Consider the following 17,462-nt stretch of genomic DNA (forward strand, 5'->3'; position numbering starts at 1 on the left):
CGTGTTAGTATAAATATATGATTCATAGTACAGTAATGTAATAAAAAGCGATGGAATCTGATGGAGTCTTCTATAATGAAAGTAAATAGATCAACTAAGAACGTATGAAACAGTGATCCCATATAATAATACGGATATAATTGATCTATATGGATTAAGTGTGAATGATATGATATTTCTGTTCCTTGTGAATATCGATCACCGTACATTTTTTAAAATTATACAAGGAATGTTGAAATGTAATATGTATAAGTGAGTTTAAGTTCCTATACATTGTTAATATTGTTTAAGAAATAAAACTGCCAAGGAATTACAACCTTATCAAATCTCTGTCTACTAGCTTAAATGATTAGCTATCAGTAACCTTTTTCATGTTATTACGACTTCTGTAACGTTCATAAAACGCTTGGAATTTATCTTCAATTAAAAAAATTTACATTCCGAGACTAAACAACATTTTATTTAATTACTTCTTTTTCGGAAAATTTAGCGTTCCTAAAGAACTGCACATCGTTAATAAAAATGCAAATAAAAACAACTTGAAAGCATCCTATACTGATTGTACTATACAGCATCATAACTATGAGTTTCACGCATTTATGAGGAATTAAAAAATGCAAAAATACACACGAATATATATAAAATGCTAAAATCTATATAATATGCAAAATAGAATATTAAATTTTATTTTGTTACACTTATAAAAATACGAAATTATATAAATATCTGTAATCATTAATAACTTCGCGTAGTGAAGCAATTGTGCATAGAAGACTATACAACAGAATATAATAACATGAAACATTGAATTAAGACTACAATAATAACATGAAACGTTACGCTAGGTATGTTACTATAGTAATTACGCTACGCTTATTAGTACTAATGGTATCAATAATCAAGCAATGATCTTAGTTTACTGATCAGACTTACCAATTAAACAAAAGATTGATTCTCCCGGATATCCGTTGTTGTCATGTATGATAAAATCGTAGTTGCTCAACCTAGGAGCAATCGTATAAAAGATCGATCATTTTAAACATATCGATAAAAATTGAACTTGAAATCAAAGAATTAATTCCACAAGAAAAATTCATATTCGTTCTACGTACCAATACATAAACATAAAAATTGCTGTACCATATAAAACAGTAATATAAAAAAAGAAAGAGATAATCCTGTCTTCGAATCTTTATATTCCAATCTTACTCTCGTTTTAACAAAGAAAAACTTTTAGTTAAATGATTTTTAAAAATAACTTTTGCATGAAGCTTAAAGACAAATTATACGTATTAATGAAATTTTAGTTGAAAATAAATTGAGCTAAAACTTTTGAAATGTTTTAATGTTACGAAAATTGGCGATTAAGTCGAGAACGATCCAAAAGACGAAGTACACTTAAATTCCAAGAAAATATACAAAGTACACGTTGTTGTAAACGTACATCAAACAAATAAGAAAGAATGATTTGTTTTTTGTTGCTTTCTAACACGTTTCGATTTCTTCAAAGCGATCTCGAACTGTACGGGAGTAATGAAAAGCATTTTTATCAAGAGGATTCTAACCTCACCTGAGAGTACGATAACTTCCAAGGTAGCCGAATCCTACTGCTGGACAACGTGGACCGCACCGTCGTCAATTAGAAACGACATTCTATATCAAATCGTTGTTCACATTGCGTCTATTAAACGACTCTAGGAATTTGTTCAATCACACGGTAAAATCGTGAACAGGAAAATGTTACTCCGCCGTCTTTCATTCGGTATACGTAGCGTCATCCACCAGGCGGCGCTACGAATGTCGAACAGCTGATTTCTCATGCACGTGCGCCATGGCCAGATTATGGCTATAGTTATGTTATAGTATTGTTCTCGCAAACGAAACATCTGAAAATTAAAATGTATATTTTCATAAGTAGACTGCGAATTTTTAAGCAAATTCATATTTTTATAAACATAAATTAAAAAATGATATAAAAGTAATCTGGTCTAAGCAAAGATTTATTTCACCTATTGAATATTATAACGCGTACTGTAGTTTGGATATTTCATATATTTTTGCATTTCATGTGAATTCTGTATATGTTTACATCTTAAAATTTCAGTAAGAATTTATATACATAATTAATTCTTTTGATATATAAAGAACACGAGTCCACTGCCCAAAGTAATTTCATTTAACAACTTATTACGGAACCATAGTTGCGTTAACGCAGCATTTCATTTGTAATTTCTTTTTAGATTTACATTAATGAATTCCATCAAATGTACATTGCGATTATGAAAATTAAAAAATTCGAAAGAGAAAAAGAAATGAAAATTCAGAAGAATTTCTCCAATATTTTTTTTGTTACTATTTTTTTTCTATTCAGATCCTACAAGTTTAAGAAGTTCAAGGAAATTAAAATGTTTCATAATAACTCATATGTTCTGTCTTTTTTCCCTAATCACTACTCCTCGTCCAATACCTCTACTATAGTTCTATGCTCCTGTTATCATTAGAACAAACATACTAAAAGCAAATTGAAATATAAAATAGACACAAAGATAGCAGTACCATTTTTGTCCTTATTCTACAATCCTAGCTCCTTGTCAATGACTTCCACTATCATTTTATGTTCTTGTTAAAATTGTACTAAATAAAAGCATTAAAACAAATCCAATTATAAAATGAAGTTAGTAACTTATAATATTCTTTCTTACGCAGGAAACTCTATACTTATTCTATGATCCTGTTAGAAGAAGATGGTCTTGACCAAAAATATACGGACAGATTGACGGAATTAGAGAATTAATAATACATATGTAAATATGCATTATGACTTGTCTTGTAGGTTTTGTTGTCACTTGTGACCGAGAATTCTGCTTTGCATCATAGTCGCTACTATTCCTACCATTTTTTGAAACCCTTTCGTGAAACGAAATTTTAATGATATACAATAATTTGATGATGTGCAAAAATTTCTCGCCAGATGGATTTCTCAATTTATGTTCGAAAAACGATATCTAAAAGTAGATGATCTATTGTATTTTAGGTCAGGTTTAAATTCGATTCGCAGTCAGAATCAATATATCGTATTTGCATATCTTCAATAAAAAATTCAAAATTTGTGAATAAAGGATATAATAAATATCTATTATTTTTCCTCTAAGCGCCTATTTTATCTTTAAGTATCATATATAAATTAATTTATTAAAATACTATGGCAATGTATATACATTTTAGTTATTTATTAGTTTTAATAATAGCAAAGAAAGAAATTTCTCTCTGATGATTAAGTAACAATTAATAAGTAGAAATTTTATATTTTATATTATCAATTTAATTTCAGTTTCGATATTAATTTAATGTATGTACATATAATATATATATTTTTTATAATTATTTCATCTTTATATATGTATATTGTATTCTGCAAAATTTATAGATAACATCTTGACAGATGCAATTTGAAATTTCGTAGATATATGATCTTTTTACGGTTCAGATTAGGTTAGATTTTTGTCAGATTAGGTTAAGTTATTGTATTATCCACGTGGACTGCTTGACAATTATCATGTCAGAACTACTACCATTACCACAAAAAAAATATTACAGACAACGTGCACACTCGAATCCCATAGCGGATCACTGCTTAGAATAGTATGTAATTATTTTCTATAAAAAATATAAAATTACTTAAAAAGATTGGTCCATTTATAAACATTTTTCATTCTTTTCTTGAATACAATTTCAGTCCTGTCAAACCGGATTTAATGAATTGGGGTTCGTTATATCCGTTTTATTTTGTAACTAATGAAGGAGAGCCCAAAGAACAGAATCTTTCACAGAAATGTGTTGAGTTTGTAGATATTGGTTGTGGCTATGGAGGACTATTAGGTACAAAATTATTTTAATTTTACATTACATTGTTTCTTAACGTATTAACAGAATATTTTCTTCAATAGTTACATTGTCATTAATGTTTCCTGAAAATTTAATTCTTGGAATGGAAATTAGAGTAAAAGTGTCTGACTATGTTATGGATCGTATAGCTGCATTAAGATCACAAAATCCAGGACAATACCAAAACATTGCATGTCTGAGGACTAATGCAATGAAGTATCTACCAAATTACTTTCACAAAGGCCAGGTATAATAAGGTATAGTCATATATTTAAACTTATAATTCTGTACTTTCATAAATATTGATTTTTATTTTTGTAGTTGAAGAAGATGTTTTTCTTATATCCAGATCCACATTTTAAAAAGTCCAAGCATAAATGGAGGATTATAAATAAAACACTTTTGGCAGAATATGCTTATGTGTTGACTGAAGGAGTAATGTATTTTCTAAAATATTACTTAAATGTTTCTATACTCTTTTTACATAAATAAGTAACTATGAATATCATTTAAAGGCCATTGTATATACAGTGACGGATGTTAAAGACTTACATGAATGGATAGTGGAACATTTCCGTGAACATCCATTGTTTGACGATGTTTCTAAAGAAGAATTGGTAAGTTTTTGCTACATGTTTCTCAAAAGATTAAGTCAGCCATTATCTTACAAATTTTTTTTTATGAAGGATAAAGATCCTATTGTTGAAAAATTATATGAAAGCACAGAAGAAGGTCAAAAGGTAACAAGAAATAAAGGAGATAAATTTTTGGCTGTATTTAAACGCATTCCAGACCCATTTGAGAACAAAATTAGTTGATGCCAAATACTTTATGTATTTGCATATAAATGGAGATATTTTTGTTGTAATCATTATACAAAAGATACCCTAAATCCAGTCCTCAAATATTGTGAGTCCGCATTGTTATTATCCTCTTCATTAGATCCATCATGTCCTAAAAAAGGATCATTCAAATAAATGTTACTTTGATTCTAAAACAGAGGTTAATAAAAAATTTATCTTTAAAAACTAAAATTGATAGATTACTATCTTCTTCTAACTCATTTTCCAAATCAGTTCTTTTTTGTTTGGGTAACATTTTAAAATAGTTACGATGCCGTATATCTTCATTTGGAATCAAATGCGCAGTTTTCAAGGAAAATTCATCGTGTATTATAGAAAATAACATCTAATAAAAAAGGAAACTATAAGTTACTTTTCGATAGAAAATTAACATGATACAAACTACAACATAAAAATTATTTTTTTTTACTTGCTCTAGTAATGAATCAATAAACGTTAATGGCGGTGATATATATGACCTCCGTATTAATCTCTTTCGCTCCGAAATATCCATCATAAATTGGGTATAATATAAATTTCTGTTAGGAATTAGACTGTCTTCAACTATTTTTTTAAATCTTTTACTATTGACAATATCCCTAAAAATTAATTCTAATAGTTTACTAATTTTGATGATAATTAGATTATTAATTATTTATAAAAATGAAATGCAGAAAAGCAACATTTACCATAATAAGCCTTCTAAAATAAATTTCACTATACAAAGCTCTTTTTCGTCTATAACATTGCATTTTTTACTATCATCAAAATAAATTACATTTGCTGGAGAAGCTTTTAATTCATTTAATAAACTGACTTTTGTAGATTCATCTTCTATGGTACATACACTACAACGTAAACTCAATGTTTTGTAGTATACATCAGGTTTATTGAGTATTTTTATCCACGGTTTCTATGTAAAATCAACTTATAACATAATTGGTTTATTGCAAAATATTATTTATTTACTTACTGGGACATAAGTGCCTTTTTCTGTAATGGTAAATTGTCCTGCTAATTCTTGACTTAGAATAGCATGTTTGATAATGCTTCTTTGATATATCCGCCTTTTACTAGCGTTAAAAAATATACAAGGTATATGAACATCGATTCGACAAGGATATCCTTTAGTGTAGATTTTTATTCTAAAACTCTGCACTGCCTTTGGATGCAGAATACCCTTCCGAGGAAATACGTCGATGTACAGTATCTCTGATATGTCTTGACTAGAGACATTTAACATTTTAAAGGAATATGATAGAAGATTTTAAAACATTAAAATTTTTGAAGAGTACCATATCCATTCGTAAGCGAGTGCATCGAAATCTAAGTTGTTATAAACTAAAAGCATTCTGACAATAACATTATGCATAGGTAGAAACCACACATCGATGCAATCAACACTGAAATATGCAGGAAATAGTAAAGTTTTACAAGTACAATAAGATGGTATAGCTCTTGCATAACTGGCTAATCTAGAATCAAAAGTTGACTCTCCTTCGATTGTCAATTCTTCTGTTTTATCACCCATAGTTATTGGAACTATTACCTAAGAGGTATAATATTAATTTCTTAATTTTTTAATTATTAAATTTATAATACCTTATATGTACCAAACATTCTTGGTTGGAACTTCAAAAGAAGAGGTATAGCTGTTCCAGTCTTTATAACACCACATTGTGTTAAACATGAAAATACTTCATAGTGATAATCTTTATTCACTTTGCAGATATTATTAATATCTATCGAATACGGTAAATCATTATTTGTAATATTGTATATCCAATTTACCTAGAATTTCATTATACTAATGATTCTTATGTTGATACAAAGTACTATATCTTATGAACACTATTGTAATATATATCATAAATGACATTATACCCTATACATTATTCCTTTGTTTCCAAAATAAGTTCGTCCGAAATTTACGGATGCAGTGCTTAAGAAATTATCTTGTGACTGAGACTTGGCTAAACAATTAATGACTACGTTTAACATAACATAACGATTATGTCCAATATCTAATTCCCAACATATTGCCGTTTTCCCGATTAACGTATAATGTATCTTCATACCAATCACAGTTTCTTCCTTTGGCTGTAAAATATCAATTAATATTACTCTTTTATATACATTCAATTTAGTAATGCACCTTGTATAAATAGATAATTAACATAAAAAAAATCGTACACGTAGTGTTTTAGATTTTATGTTTAGTGTACAAAGATTTGTATGTATGCAGTCAGTTTCTGTATGCTGAAGCAAATAACCAAATGTCTTTATAACAGGTTTACAAGAACAGTTTTTGATTCTTTTTAAAGCAAGTGTAATGGGAAATGATGAAGGATTGATCACAATCCATTCTATCAATATTACTCCTTTATTGCATTGGAACATTGGAAAAAGATCAATATTTATGGATTTTCTTTCTTTTGGTAATATGTTTTCCAAGATTTTGTTTAATCTAAAAAAGAACTAATAATCATATAATACATACTACCGATTATATAACACAAATAGAAAAGAAATATACCTATTTACATGCAGTCTCTTCCATAAAAATTGTTTGCTTATATGAATTGTACAACGCTGATTATATCCAAAAGCACATATATTCTGCACCTAATGCAGATATTGCATATATAAATATTATTTTATAAATCCGAATTCTAATTATGAAATGAATTATAATTTTACTTTTAATGTAGGCAAAATACACATGCAATATACATTGCAAATCCATACTGGTTTTTGTCTAGCTATTAATGCATCTGATCGAAAATTATCTCTTATCAAATATTGAATTGCAAATTCATAATATACTGCTGTGTGTGGAGTGATAGAAACTGTAATTTTTTTATGTGATCCAGAGAAAATCGTTTCTGATGCTGGATGTAATTTAACATCTTCCTCAATATTTCCAAGTGGCCAATTACGATGTGTACAAATTAATTTATAATAAATATCTACTAAACTAGAATTAATAAGATCAAAATGTAATGTCTTGGTATTGTTATATTCTAATTCTTTGAAATATAATTCGTTCGGAGTTGCCTAAAAAAATGAATAAAAGATAAATCTCTAATTTTTACTTCATATTAAGTAATAAAGTCATGTTGCATAAATTTTACCTTTAATGACCCAATTTCACTACTTCCACGAACACATAGAATTACACAATATTTAGACCCAATAGGTACTCCTTTTTTTACAATATTTAAAATACATTGTACCTCAAAATCATAGTCTATATTTGGTTCATTCGGAGAAAAGGAACATTCTTGATGCAAAGTATCATTTGCATCGATTTCTCCACTTATGTACTGTATATTAAGTTCAGGTGGCAACTGGTAAAATTGATACCTATAGATAAATAACTAAATGTTAAAATATATTTCATACATCTTGTTTAAGAGAGAAATTAGCTTACTTTATTGTATGACGCGTTACATTTCGCATTGCAAGTTGTAGAAACTGCTGACAACCTAGCATAACTGTTGGAAAACTTAAAACATTATTATTGCCAAAAACAATATTTGCATTTTCTGCATATCCTTTAAAATCTATGTAATATTCATTTTTTGTATTTCCATTAAAGTATATTGTCCATCTTTCTATATAAATTTGTTCATCTTGAGGTTTAGGTGTCATTTCAACTACAATTATTTCATAATCCCTGCAATTAAATAGTTCAGCTATTAATAATGTATCAAAGTTGAATTCGCAAATGGATTTACAGATTGCATATCATACTGATAAATTACACCAAGCATTGGTTTTACAAGAAAATGACTTGCTGATGGCGAAACAAATTGAAACATGAGAGGTAAATGTCCAAATCTTTTAATCAGGAAAGTGGTATAAACTGGATATGATGGCATACATGGTGGCATTATTACAGTTTGAGGTATTTCATATTGTGGAATCCATCCATTCGATATGACAGGAAAGGAGTGACCTAGGATATACTTTAATTTTTAAATATTTCATTGTCCATCTTCATGTAAATTCATCCAAAATATTTATCATAACTGGCTTTATCATAACTTTTGCATAACATAGTATTATACCTATCACTGTCACAGATGTAACAAATGGGAAAGTAGAGTACTTTTTATGTTCCAAAAGAACAGAACAAATGATCTTTCTTCCATAAAGATTATTTTTTGTATTAGGATTAAATGTAAGTTCAAATAAAGCAGACTGATGTGCACAAACTAGCATCTCAGAAGGTATTATATTAAAAATTTCATCTGTATCTATAATACAACAAATGAATTAAAAAGATATTTTACATAATGAACTATATATAAATTACCTTTCTCCCAGGTAATTAATAAATTGGAATGATTATGATTTGTGAGACATATTGAATGAGGTATTGTCTGAATAAGATTTTTTACATCCACATCAGTTTGTCCAAGATTGAAATATTGCTTTGATAAGGATATTGGAGGAATATCTCCTAATGTATCAGTACCATCTCTCATATATCCTTTGAAACCACCTTTACTTTTCAAAGGATAGGTAATAGCATCAGAATCTGTCTTAAAAGATAATGCACTACACCAGCCATATAATTCTATAATAATTGGTTCCTATATTTTAAATAAATTTTTCAATAAAAAATAATTCTCAATTCATAAAAATTATATATTATCAATGGTTTCATTTAAATTTACTTGATATAAAATCAGAGCAACCAAGTAATAAGTGTATCTTCCCTCCCTTGTCGATGTAAACGTAATTGTAATATATTTACGAGAACAAGGATTAATAATGCCATATTTTGCGTCTATCTGGAAAGGCTTACATTTTTCATCTATATTGAACATAAAGGTCGCAGCAACTTTAGAATTATTTGTTAATCTAATTCGCCTTTTAACTTCTGGTTTCTGTATTGTGCAATTCATAAAGATCTTCGTTGTTGAACAAGTTACTTCAGGACCTGCTCAAATATATAAACGAAAGTTATAATATAGAAATGAAATATGTATACAAAAGCAGACAAAGAACCGTAAGATAAGATAAAATTTCATAATACATTACAAAATACATATTTTAAGGTAAATACCGATACTACATCCATAAGTAATAATTTTCGTACATTCCATACTAGTATCTATAATTACGAAATAATCAACATTTTTAGAAAATGCAACAAGTGGCTGATAACGTATCTCACATATATATTTTTCATCGGAGGCTAGAGTCCAAGTATAAGAACGTAAATGAAATACATGATCCAAAGGATTCGTAATCGGATCTCTTTGGACTTGATATACTTGTTCTTTCTGTAATGAATAAATTAAATAAAAATAGTCAGTACGTAGAAAATTTTATTTTCTTCCACGAATCTATTAATAAAACAATTTGTAAAAAACCTATAAAAAAAAATAAAATGGGAAACTTATAATAATTATTTACAAAGTGATCCACTTCATCGATTTCAATGACCTTGAAATATATGCTGTCAAGGTGAATGTATTGAATAATTTTACATATTGGGTTGTTCAAAAAATGTCTTGCATTTTTATTATAAATTTCTGTAAAATAATGAAATGTTTGAGCAAATATGATTGCTAATTGGATACTAAAGAGGACTAAGCAGAAACATTTAAAATTCGTTAATAAAACAGGTTTCTTTTTTTCAGTGAGATAATGTTGAACCTCATATATCCAAGAAGTTTTAAATTTTAGTTGTATTCATTTGTATTTATTCTACGCATAGAATATTCGTGTTTCGTTATTATTTATTTGGATCTTTACAAAACTTATTTGGAAAGTTTAGGCACGAAATTAAATACCTTAAATGCTTGTAAAGATTATTTAAAGGAATTGTCCGACAAAGACGAAAAAATTAAGAAAAGGCTTGTAAAATCATAAGTAGTATAAAGTCTAATTTTAATTAAATCTTAACTTTTGTTACGAATTTTTCTAATAACATAATATATGTACATATAAGTTTAGGTTAAGTTTGGATTAAATTATAGATCTCAAATTTATTCTAAACCTAAAAAATATTATGTATAATATTAGAAACATTTTCGTCCGCATATGTCAGAAAATACAGTCAAACGGCAGTTATATATATATATGCATAGATAAAGTTATTCGGGATATTGATCTTGACAAACCATCCGAAGATCATCGAAATTTATGATAGATAGACTACCTTATAATTAATTATCATTTATAATTACAGATTATAGTATTATCACAAACTATAATAACTATAACACTATAATAACAACACTAACTATAACTCTGAATATTTTATACATTTTTTGCACATTAAATGTATTTTGTGCATTTATGCAACTTTAAATTTCACATACATGTATAAAAATTCGCAGTTCATTAATTATTAAACTACAAATATTTATGCAAATTCAAATTTTTATTTTATTTATTATTTTATAAACTAAAAAAATGGAATAAAATTAGGGATGTTTCGTTTATTAAATGTTATAACAGGTATTTTACTTTGAATATTTTACATATTTTTGCATACTAAACGTATTCTATGTATTTATGCAGCCTCAAATTTCACATAATTGCCCAAAAGTCTGCTTAGTAATTAGATACCAAACATACTTACGTAAGATTCATTCCATACTTCTATCGTTTTTATTGCCGTTTTACCAATTTCCACCTCTCCATAATCAAGTTTAATTATTTTCATCCTATTTTTATTTTATAATAATCGTTATCTACCGTGAAGAATCCTCAAAAATTTATTCCTCTCAATTGCAAACACAAAAATAATATTTGCCCAACGATGCATATATTTTCATTTGAAATGTATCAGATCGAGATTGTCAATCTCGATCGCGATCTCGAACTCGGATCTCATGATTTCTCTCGAATGCACAGGAACACATTCGTTTTGTTTTGATATAGGAATGACGTATCCGTGAGGACAGTAACGATTTTGTGGAAAACATTTAACGATAATTTTTGCAATTCCTTATTTCATATAGATATTCCTTTAAGGATTAGACATACTAATCATCGACTGGTAATGGTGACGTTACCCATATTCTTTATGGCTTTTTGACAGTACCTGTAAAAAATGGCTCGTCGGAATGTCTTAAGTCTTCTATGCTTATTATATTTCGCAAACAGTTGTATGAATTATAGTTTGTGTACGTTCTATAATAATTATTACGAAGAATGTAAGTCTTTTTGAAACAATAATATCATCCTTTTTTAACTTTTTGATATTATTGGTAAGGATATTTAACGTGTGATTTCTTCTTCTAGATGGATTGGAGTCGGAAAAGTTGTGTCATATACTTGGTAAAGTGTCAACTATAGACATTAAAATCGGTGCGGCGATTGTACGGCCGAAGTACATGCTAGACAGATGGAATGTTCGTGCTAATGTTCATTGTAAATTTAAATTTATTACGGCCAAAGGTTATGGATTATTTGGAGTCATTCAAAAAATGTCTTTCAGAAGAAATGGAACACAGTGTCTGGATTATGTACAAGTAAGTAATAAGTTGTTATTGCTTTAGATGAAATCATAAATAACTTTTTAATCTGTTTTAGTTTAAAAGAAAAGATTTTCATAAGACAGAGAAGTTTTGTGGTTTAGTTGATCGCAGTAATATGAAGTATGCAGTTCATGAGTCAGAAGATCGTACTGAATCACAATCATTATCAGAGATTTATGCTGAATATGATCCAAGCAATCATAAATCTAATGCAGAATTAGAAACTGAAATATTTATATCAAAAGAGAAGTTAGAAGAAGGAGAGTTTCTTGCTATTCGCATTGCTTATACAACATTCGGAAGTAAGTTAGGTTGATTTTAAAATTTTATAATCATAAATTATACTTTCCATGTAACATTTAATATCATAGATTGCAGTAATATGGGCTACAAAAGATACAAACTAATTGGTCATGATACCTGTCTGCTAAATGAATACTTTTGCGATGGCGTTTACAATTGTATACCAGGTATTTGTTCTGATGAGGATAATTGTACCCATGAAATTATTAGCTCTGGCACTGGTACAAGTGTAACAATAAGTGCAGTGAGTGCCATGATTGTATGCTTTGGCATATTCATTGTGTGTTTATGGATATGTAAAAGGTTACAAATATTATGTTGGTCTATCGATTGTGCCGATTCAAATGTATGTTCGAGACCAGAACCATTATCACGTGATACAGAGGGATCTGTAAATGCATCAGTTCCCTCAGCACCGATGTTAGAAGTCGCAGTTCCTTCATCGGTTGCTGATAAAGATTTACCACCTAGTTATGATTCCCTGTTTCCAGAACAAAGTAATCCTGCTAGATCATAATTGTAAATGCAAGTTATTATATGTAATTAATTTGTACTGACTTGTTATCTAATGTTTTAATTAGATATTGTTGTACACAATGCAGTCTTCAGATATATGGTATGAATGAGTGCTTTTTTGAATGAACCAGATATAGTCACATACAAGTGATCGATAAGAATACCGAATTTCTTTTTAGTATTTTATACCAACTATTTTGTCAATGTTGTATACACTAGCATTTATGATACTGAATATTTTTATATTTTATATAACTTGTTCTACAAAACTGTATTGATATGTAAGTACAAGATCCGTAATGTGTAAAATATAAATAGCCACTACGTATGGTCAATTATTCAGCAACGAAAAGTACTATTTTAGAACAAAAATCTGTTCATAGTTCATAAGTCGCTTTTAATGTTGGAAAAATACAGTATTTAATAAATGTAATATTTATACAAGATTGTCTTTCAATTATCATTAAAATGTTCAGTGGTGAATTAACACGTATTCAGTTATAAAATTATTCATTATGTTATTTCCATTTATATACCAACATGTTCGTGTAACCATAAACAAGCGTTGATAACGTTATCAATTTCAGCAGTTCCTGATGCTAAAGGATGATTATCGTTATAAACTAGCATCCTGTAATAAAGATTTAATAAAGATTTTATGGTGACTGTAATTTTTAATTTGTACTTATAAAAAGCTTACTTTGTTCTAACATCATTCGCTTTAAGACGTTGAAACCACAATTTTCCTTGAGACGGGGATACTCGTAAGTCGTTCGAACCTATACATAACAAGGTTGGAGCTTTCACATTATTAACGTGAATAATCGGGGAACATTTAAACATCTTCACGAACATCTCAATTCGATCCGATTCCGACACTGGTGCACTTTCATCAAAGGCATAATTGATTTCGGCAGCACACCTGAAATTAGATGTATCATGAAAACAATAATTGAAATAAGAATTTTATATCATATCTAATCTTTGTATTATTGTGTTATTTTGTTATTTTCATTGTACATTATTCTACAACTGATCTTACATAATTCTTTCTTCTTTACTCAGCGCATTGCGACTGCAATATAATTGTAATTCATGAAAAATGACTATGAAACTACGAAAAATCTTCAATAATACATTAATATTTTACCAGTCTGGAATATCTGATACAGAGAACAAAGCAGCAATGTCGATTACAGGATTTCTTGCAACAACAGCTTTATATAAGTCCTACAAGAATAAATTGTTGCATATTACTGAATTTTATTATTTTTAAGTTTATGAATAGTTTATGAACTTACTGGATATTGACCACTTAAATGAGTAACTAAAAATCCTCCATGTGAACCACCAATAATTCCTAATTTGTTTGGATTTAACCATGAGTATTTTCGTAAAGCTTCTTCTGTAGCAGTCACACAGTCCTTTACATCGACATCTCCAACTTTTCCTTGAAGGTATTCAACATTCTTTGATCCCATTCCGGTAGAACCACGATAGTTAACTTGTACCACAGCGAAACCTTAAATAAAAATAATTTTTCAGGGAAAGTTTAAGATCTTTATGAATAATTAAGACAGATTGTTGAATATAAATTACTGCAAACCAAAAATTTACCTGATAAAACAAGCAAGAAATAATCAAGTATAAACGTATTTGCATAGTTAGAATGAGGTCCACCATGTGGTACAATTATTAAAGGTACAGATTTGTCATTTCCACTTTTTGGTCCAAAATAAATGAAGTTGAAGTGTTCTGTAAAATCGTTAAAAAACATTTAGTCTATATCTTTCAATCCTTGAAATGACAAATTACTTACTTATTTCTTCATCATTATTGTAATCATATTCAGAAGGCTCATACATTAAATTTTCAGTGCCAGGAATTTTTTCGGGAATAGAAATTTTATTTCTTATAATGCAACCTTTACTAATTGTTTCTGAGTCAAATCTTCCTACCGTAAGCATAGGTGGTTCTAAAAGAGATGTTTCCAAAAATGTAATAACATCATCTTTTACGTCCAAAATAGCAAGACTGCTTTTATCATTTTGGATCTCAGTTATAGTTTTTGTTTCTGTAAATAATATTTTTGTTATTAATGATTTAAACAAAAGAAAGAATTAGTAAAACGTGAGATATAGTTTGAATTTTTACTTCTATTAATGATGTAAGAACGTGTATTATTCTGTTGTGCTGTACTCAAGAATATATACTGTGAATCAGTGCTCCAGCATTGGCGTGGTAAACGACCATACAAGCCATAAAACTTTTCAGCATTTTGAATAGATATGCTCGAATTTACAATGTCTACAAGTATATCAGCCTAAAGAAAATACAATGATATAAATTTAAATAAAATGAACAGTAAACTAAGTATATTCTAATATACAAATACCTTTGAATTTTCAGAAGCAAATTCAAGATGCATAAGTCTGTGAGTATTATGATGTGGACCACCTGCTTCTCTTTCTAACCAGATAAGATATTTTTTATCAGGACTAAATCTTGGGCTATGGACAGCACATCCATCGCTTGAGAGCTTTTCTAAAAATATATGTACAATGTATATACATAGATATATAACCTTAATTTATAAGCCAATAAAGTGACATGGGATATTTCTTACTGTACTTTCCATCTTTTAATAAAAATATCCAAGAGAGTCTATTAGTACAAGCAATAAGACCTAAACGTCTTGGTTCATGTTTCCATGCTACACCAACAACACCTTGACTATCTGCAGTCCATAGTACTTGAGCAGGTGAGAGATCATTTGGTATATCTGAGAGAACTGAAATTGTGTCTGTTGTCGTATCAAGGACAGCAACAACTGGATGGTGTTTACCTACTAATTGTTCTCCCCAATGAGGCTTGTAAATATATTCATTACCCTATATCAAATGTTTTATTCATTAAAGTTTACTTTTACTTTATATGTATAATTAAAAAATGAAGCAATTTACCACTGTTACTTCATTCTCATCTTTTTTATTTTTATCTTCTTTATTCATACGTTTCTGCTTATAAAATGGTTCAGATTCTGGTTGCTTTTTTTCAGCAATATATAATACTTTTGTTTTGTCTGGAGACCATTGAAAAGAAGAAAATTCAGCTAGAAACAGAAAAAACAAAATCTTTTAATTCTTGTTAGATGTTATATTACATACATATTGTGTAGTGAATGTATATAATTTTTGATTAATAACTACAATCTGTGTATACATCTCCATGCACATCCAAAGCAGTTAAATCATAATTTTTCACAAGCTTCCGTTTATCCCAGATTTCAATAAACTGTTTTGTAGTATTCTCAATTGTAACCTGCTTTAATATCGCTTTAAATTCTTTATCCTCAGTGAAATCAGATAGAAGTCTACAACGAAAAGAAAGCTTTCTTTTAGATGTATATTTTAAAGATATAACTAATTATATTTTTATAACAAATATGTATCATACTCTGTTGTAGTATCAAAGGGGAAGCTTTGAAATTGTACTTGTAACTTTGAATCTAAAATGTGAATTTGGCAAAATTTTTGATTTGTCTTTCTTTCCAAATTTCTTTGGGACCATGTGCTTAAAATCGATATTTCATTTTCACTTAGCTCAAAAATCTTTGCATCAGTTAAAGAAGGATTTTGTACTAATGTTTTGTATAAATTGACAATTGTTTTGACCTACAAAATATTAAATATTTTATTAATTTTTTAAAGAAATTTTTTTGAACATATTGATTTAATATTTTTAATTTTGAACTGTAACATACCTGACTTGTTGCCATTATTACAAACTTATCTTCAAATTCTCTTTTCAATCCGTTATCATATGTTATATAAAGACAGTTAAACGTTGATAAATTATCAGACATAGATAACATGAATAAACATTAATTATGTACATAAAACATTGGCGAGTTAATGTTGCAAGATAATTACTTCTAGGAAATAAACAATGTAACTTTTAAAATTAGAGTAAGATTATTTTATTACAGTCTTTTAATGTTTCAAATTTATTATATTACAATGTATATAAGGAATATTAGTAATTATTGAATATTAAATATTGAATATAGAGAATATTAATGTTATTTCAATGTGATAAGCGATGTAACGATATATTTTGTTTTAATATATTAAAATATACATTTGTAATTACTTTTCAAAAATGGAATTTACAACGTCCTTCTTATTCAGCAATGTTTTCTATTTTTGTACACAAATAATAAGTTTGATTCTCAAGTTGGTAGCACTATTAGTACTAGAAAAAGAAAATATGGGTATCAATGGCGCCAGTTTTAAAATTACTTGAATCAAAAGAATAATTTATTAATATTTAAACGAAAAAAAAGTCCGTGTTATTGCAATAAAAATTTTTAATATCGATTTTGTGTAAATTAGTATTTTTATTTTACATC

At 28.2% G+C, this 17,462-nt stretch overlaps 5 protein-coding genes across 6 annotated transcripts in view; 2 read left to right on the forward strand and 3 right to left on the reverse strand.

Moving 5' to 3' along the window:
* Positions 1-1,004, reverse strand: part of LOC132913118 (kinase D-interacting substrate of 220 kDa) — a 43,198-nt gene extending 42,194 nt beyond the window's left edge. Inside the window, exon 1 of the mRNA XM_060971104.1 lies at positions 934-1,004. The gene's annotated coding sequence lies outside the window, so the exon portion shown is untranslated. The remainder of the gene's footprint in view (positions 1-933) is intronic.
* Positions 1,005-3,393: 2,389 nt separating this feature from the next.
* On the forward strand, positions 3,394-4,919 carry LOC132913134 (tRNA (guanine-N(7)-)-methyltransferase). The gene is made up of 6 exons (XM_060971136.1): positions 3,394-3,642; positions 3,737-3,879; positions 3,948-4,132; positions 4,207-4,320; positions 4,401-4,502; positions 4,572-4,919. The coding sequence occupies exons 1-6, from the start codon at positions 3,557-3,559 to the stop codon at positions 4,701-4,703; spliced, it is 762 nt and encodes a 253-aa protein (XP_060827119.1). The 5' UTR covers positions 3,394-3,556; the 3' UTR covers positions 4,704-4,919.
* Positions 4,299-11,464, reverse strand: LOC132913140 (cilia- and flagella-associated protein 65-like). The gene is made up of 19 exons (XM_060971144.1): positions 11,332-11,464; positions 9,805-10,024; positions 9,413-9,678; positions 9,049-9,328; positions 8,801-8,989; positions 8,484-8,688; positions 8,161-8,406; positions 7,862-8,093; positions 7,428-7,784; positions 7,264-7,352; positions 6,921-7,194; positions 6,612-6,827; positions 6,330-6,518; positions 6,023-6,276; positions 5,701-5,953; positions 5,417-5,640; positions 5,158-5,326; positions 4,932-5,073; positions 4,299-4,839 (listed from the first exon to the last, which is right to left on the reverse strand). Exons 1-19 carry the CDS (start codon positions 11,413-11,415, stop codon positions 4,757-4,759), a joined length of 3,972 nt encoding a protein of 1,323 aa, XP_060827127.1. The 5' UTR covers positions 11,416-11,464; the 3' UTR covers positions 4,299-4,756.
* Positions 11,465-11,622: 158 nt separating this feature from the next.
* Positions 11,623-13,495, forward strand: LOC132913132 (uncharacterized). Its single transcript, XM_060971134.1, has 4 exons — positions 11,623-11,908; positions 11,997-12,226; positions 12,288-12,534; positions 12,604-13,495. The coding sequence occupies exons 1-4, from the start codon at positions 11,806-11,808 to the stop codon at positions 13,050-13,052; spliced, it is 1,029 nt and encodes a 342-aa protein (XP_060827117.1). The 5' UTR covers positions 11,623-11,805; the 3' UTR covers positions 13,053-13,495.
* LOC132913123 (acylamino-acid-releasing enzyme-like) lies at positions 13,428-17,441 on the reverse strand. Of its 2 annotated transcripts, XM_060971117.1 has the most exons (15): positions 17,204-17,441; positions 16,815-16,985; positions 16,508-16,725; positions 16,261-16,424; positions 16,015-16,163; positions 15,678-15,942; positions 15,447-15,595; positions 15,206-15,374; positions 14,871-15,125; positions 14,669-14,806; positions 14,353-14,573; positions 14,202-14,281; positions 14,094-14,126; positions 13,752-13,973; positions 13,428-13,682 (listed from the first exon to the last, which is right to left on the reverse strand). In XM_060971117.1, the coding sequence occupies exons 2-15, from the start codon at positions 16,923-16,925 to the stop codon at positions 13,580-13,582; spliced, it is 2,277 nt and encodes a 758-aa protein (XP_060827100.1). In that variant the 5' UTR covers positions 16,926-16,985; positions 17,204-17,441; the 3' UTR covers positions 13,428-13,579. The 2 variants fall into 2 exon arrangements, with proteins under 2 accessions (XP_060827100.1, XP_060827101.1); XM_060971118.1 differs by lacking the exon at positions 14,094-14,126.
* Between the last annotated feature and the right edge of the window lie 21 nt (positions 17,442-17,462).

This window comes from Bombus pascuorum, chromosome 13 (genome assembly GCF_905332965.1).
Source record: "Bombus pascuorum chromosome 13, iyBomPasc1.1, whole genome shotgun sequence".
Classification (NCBI taxonomy): domain Eukaryota; kingdom Metazoa; phylum Arthropoda; class Insecta; order Hymenoptera; family Apidae; genus Bombus; species Bombus pascuorum.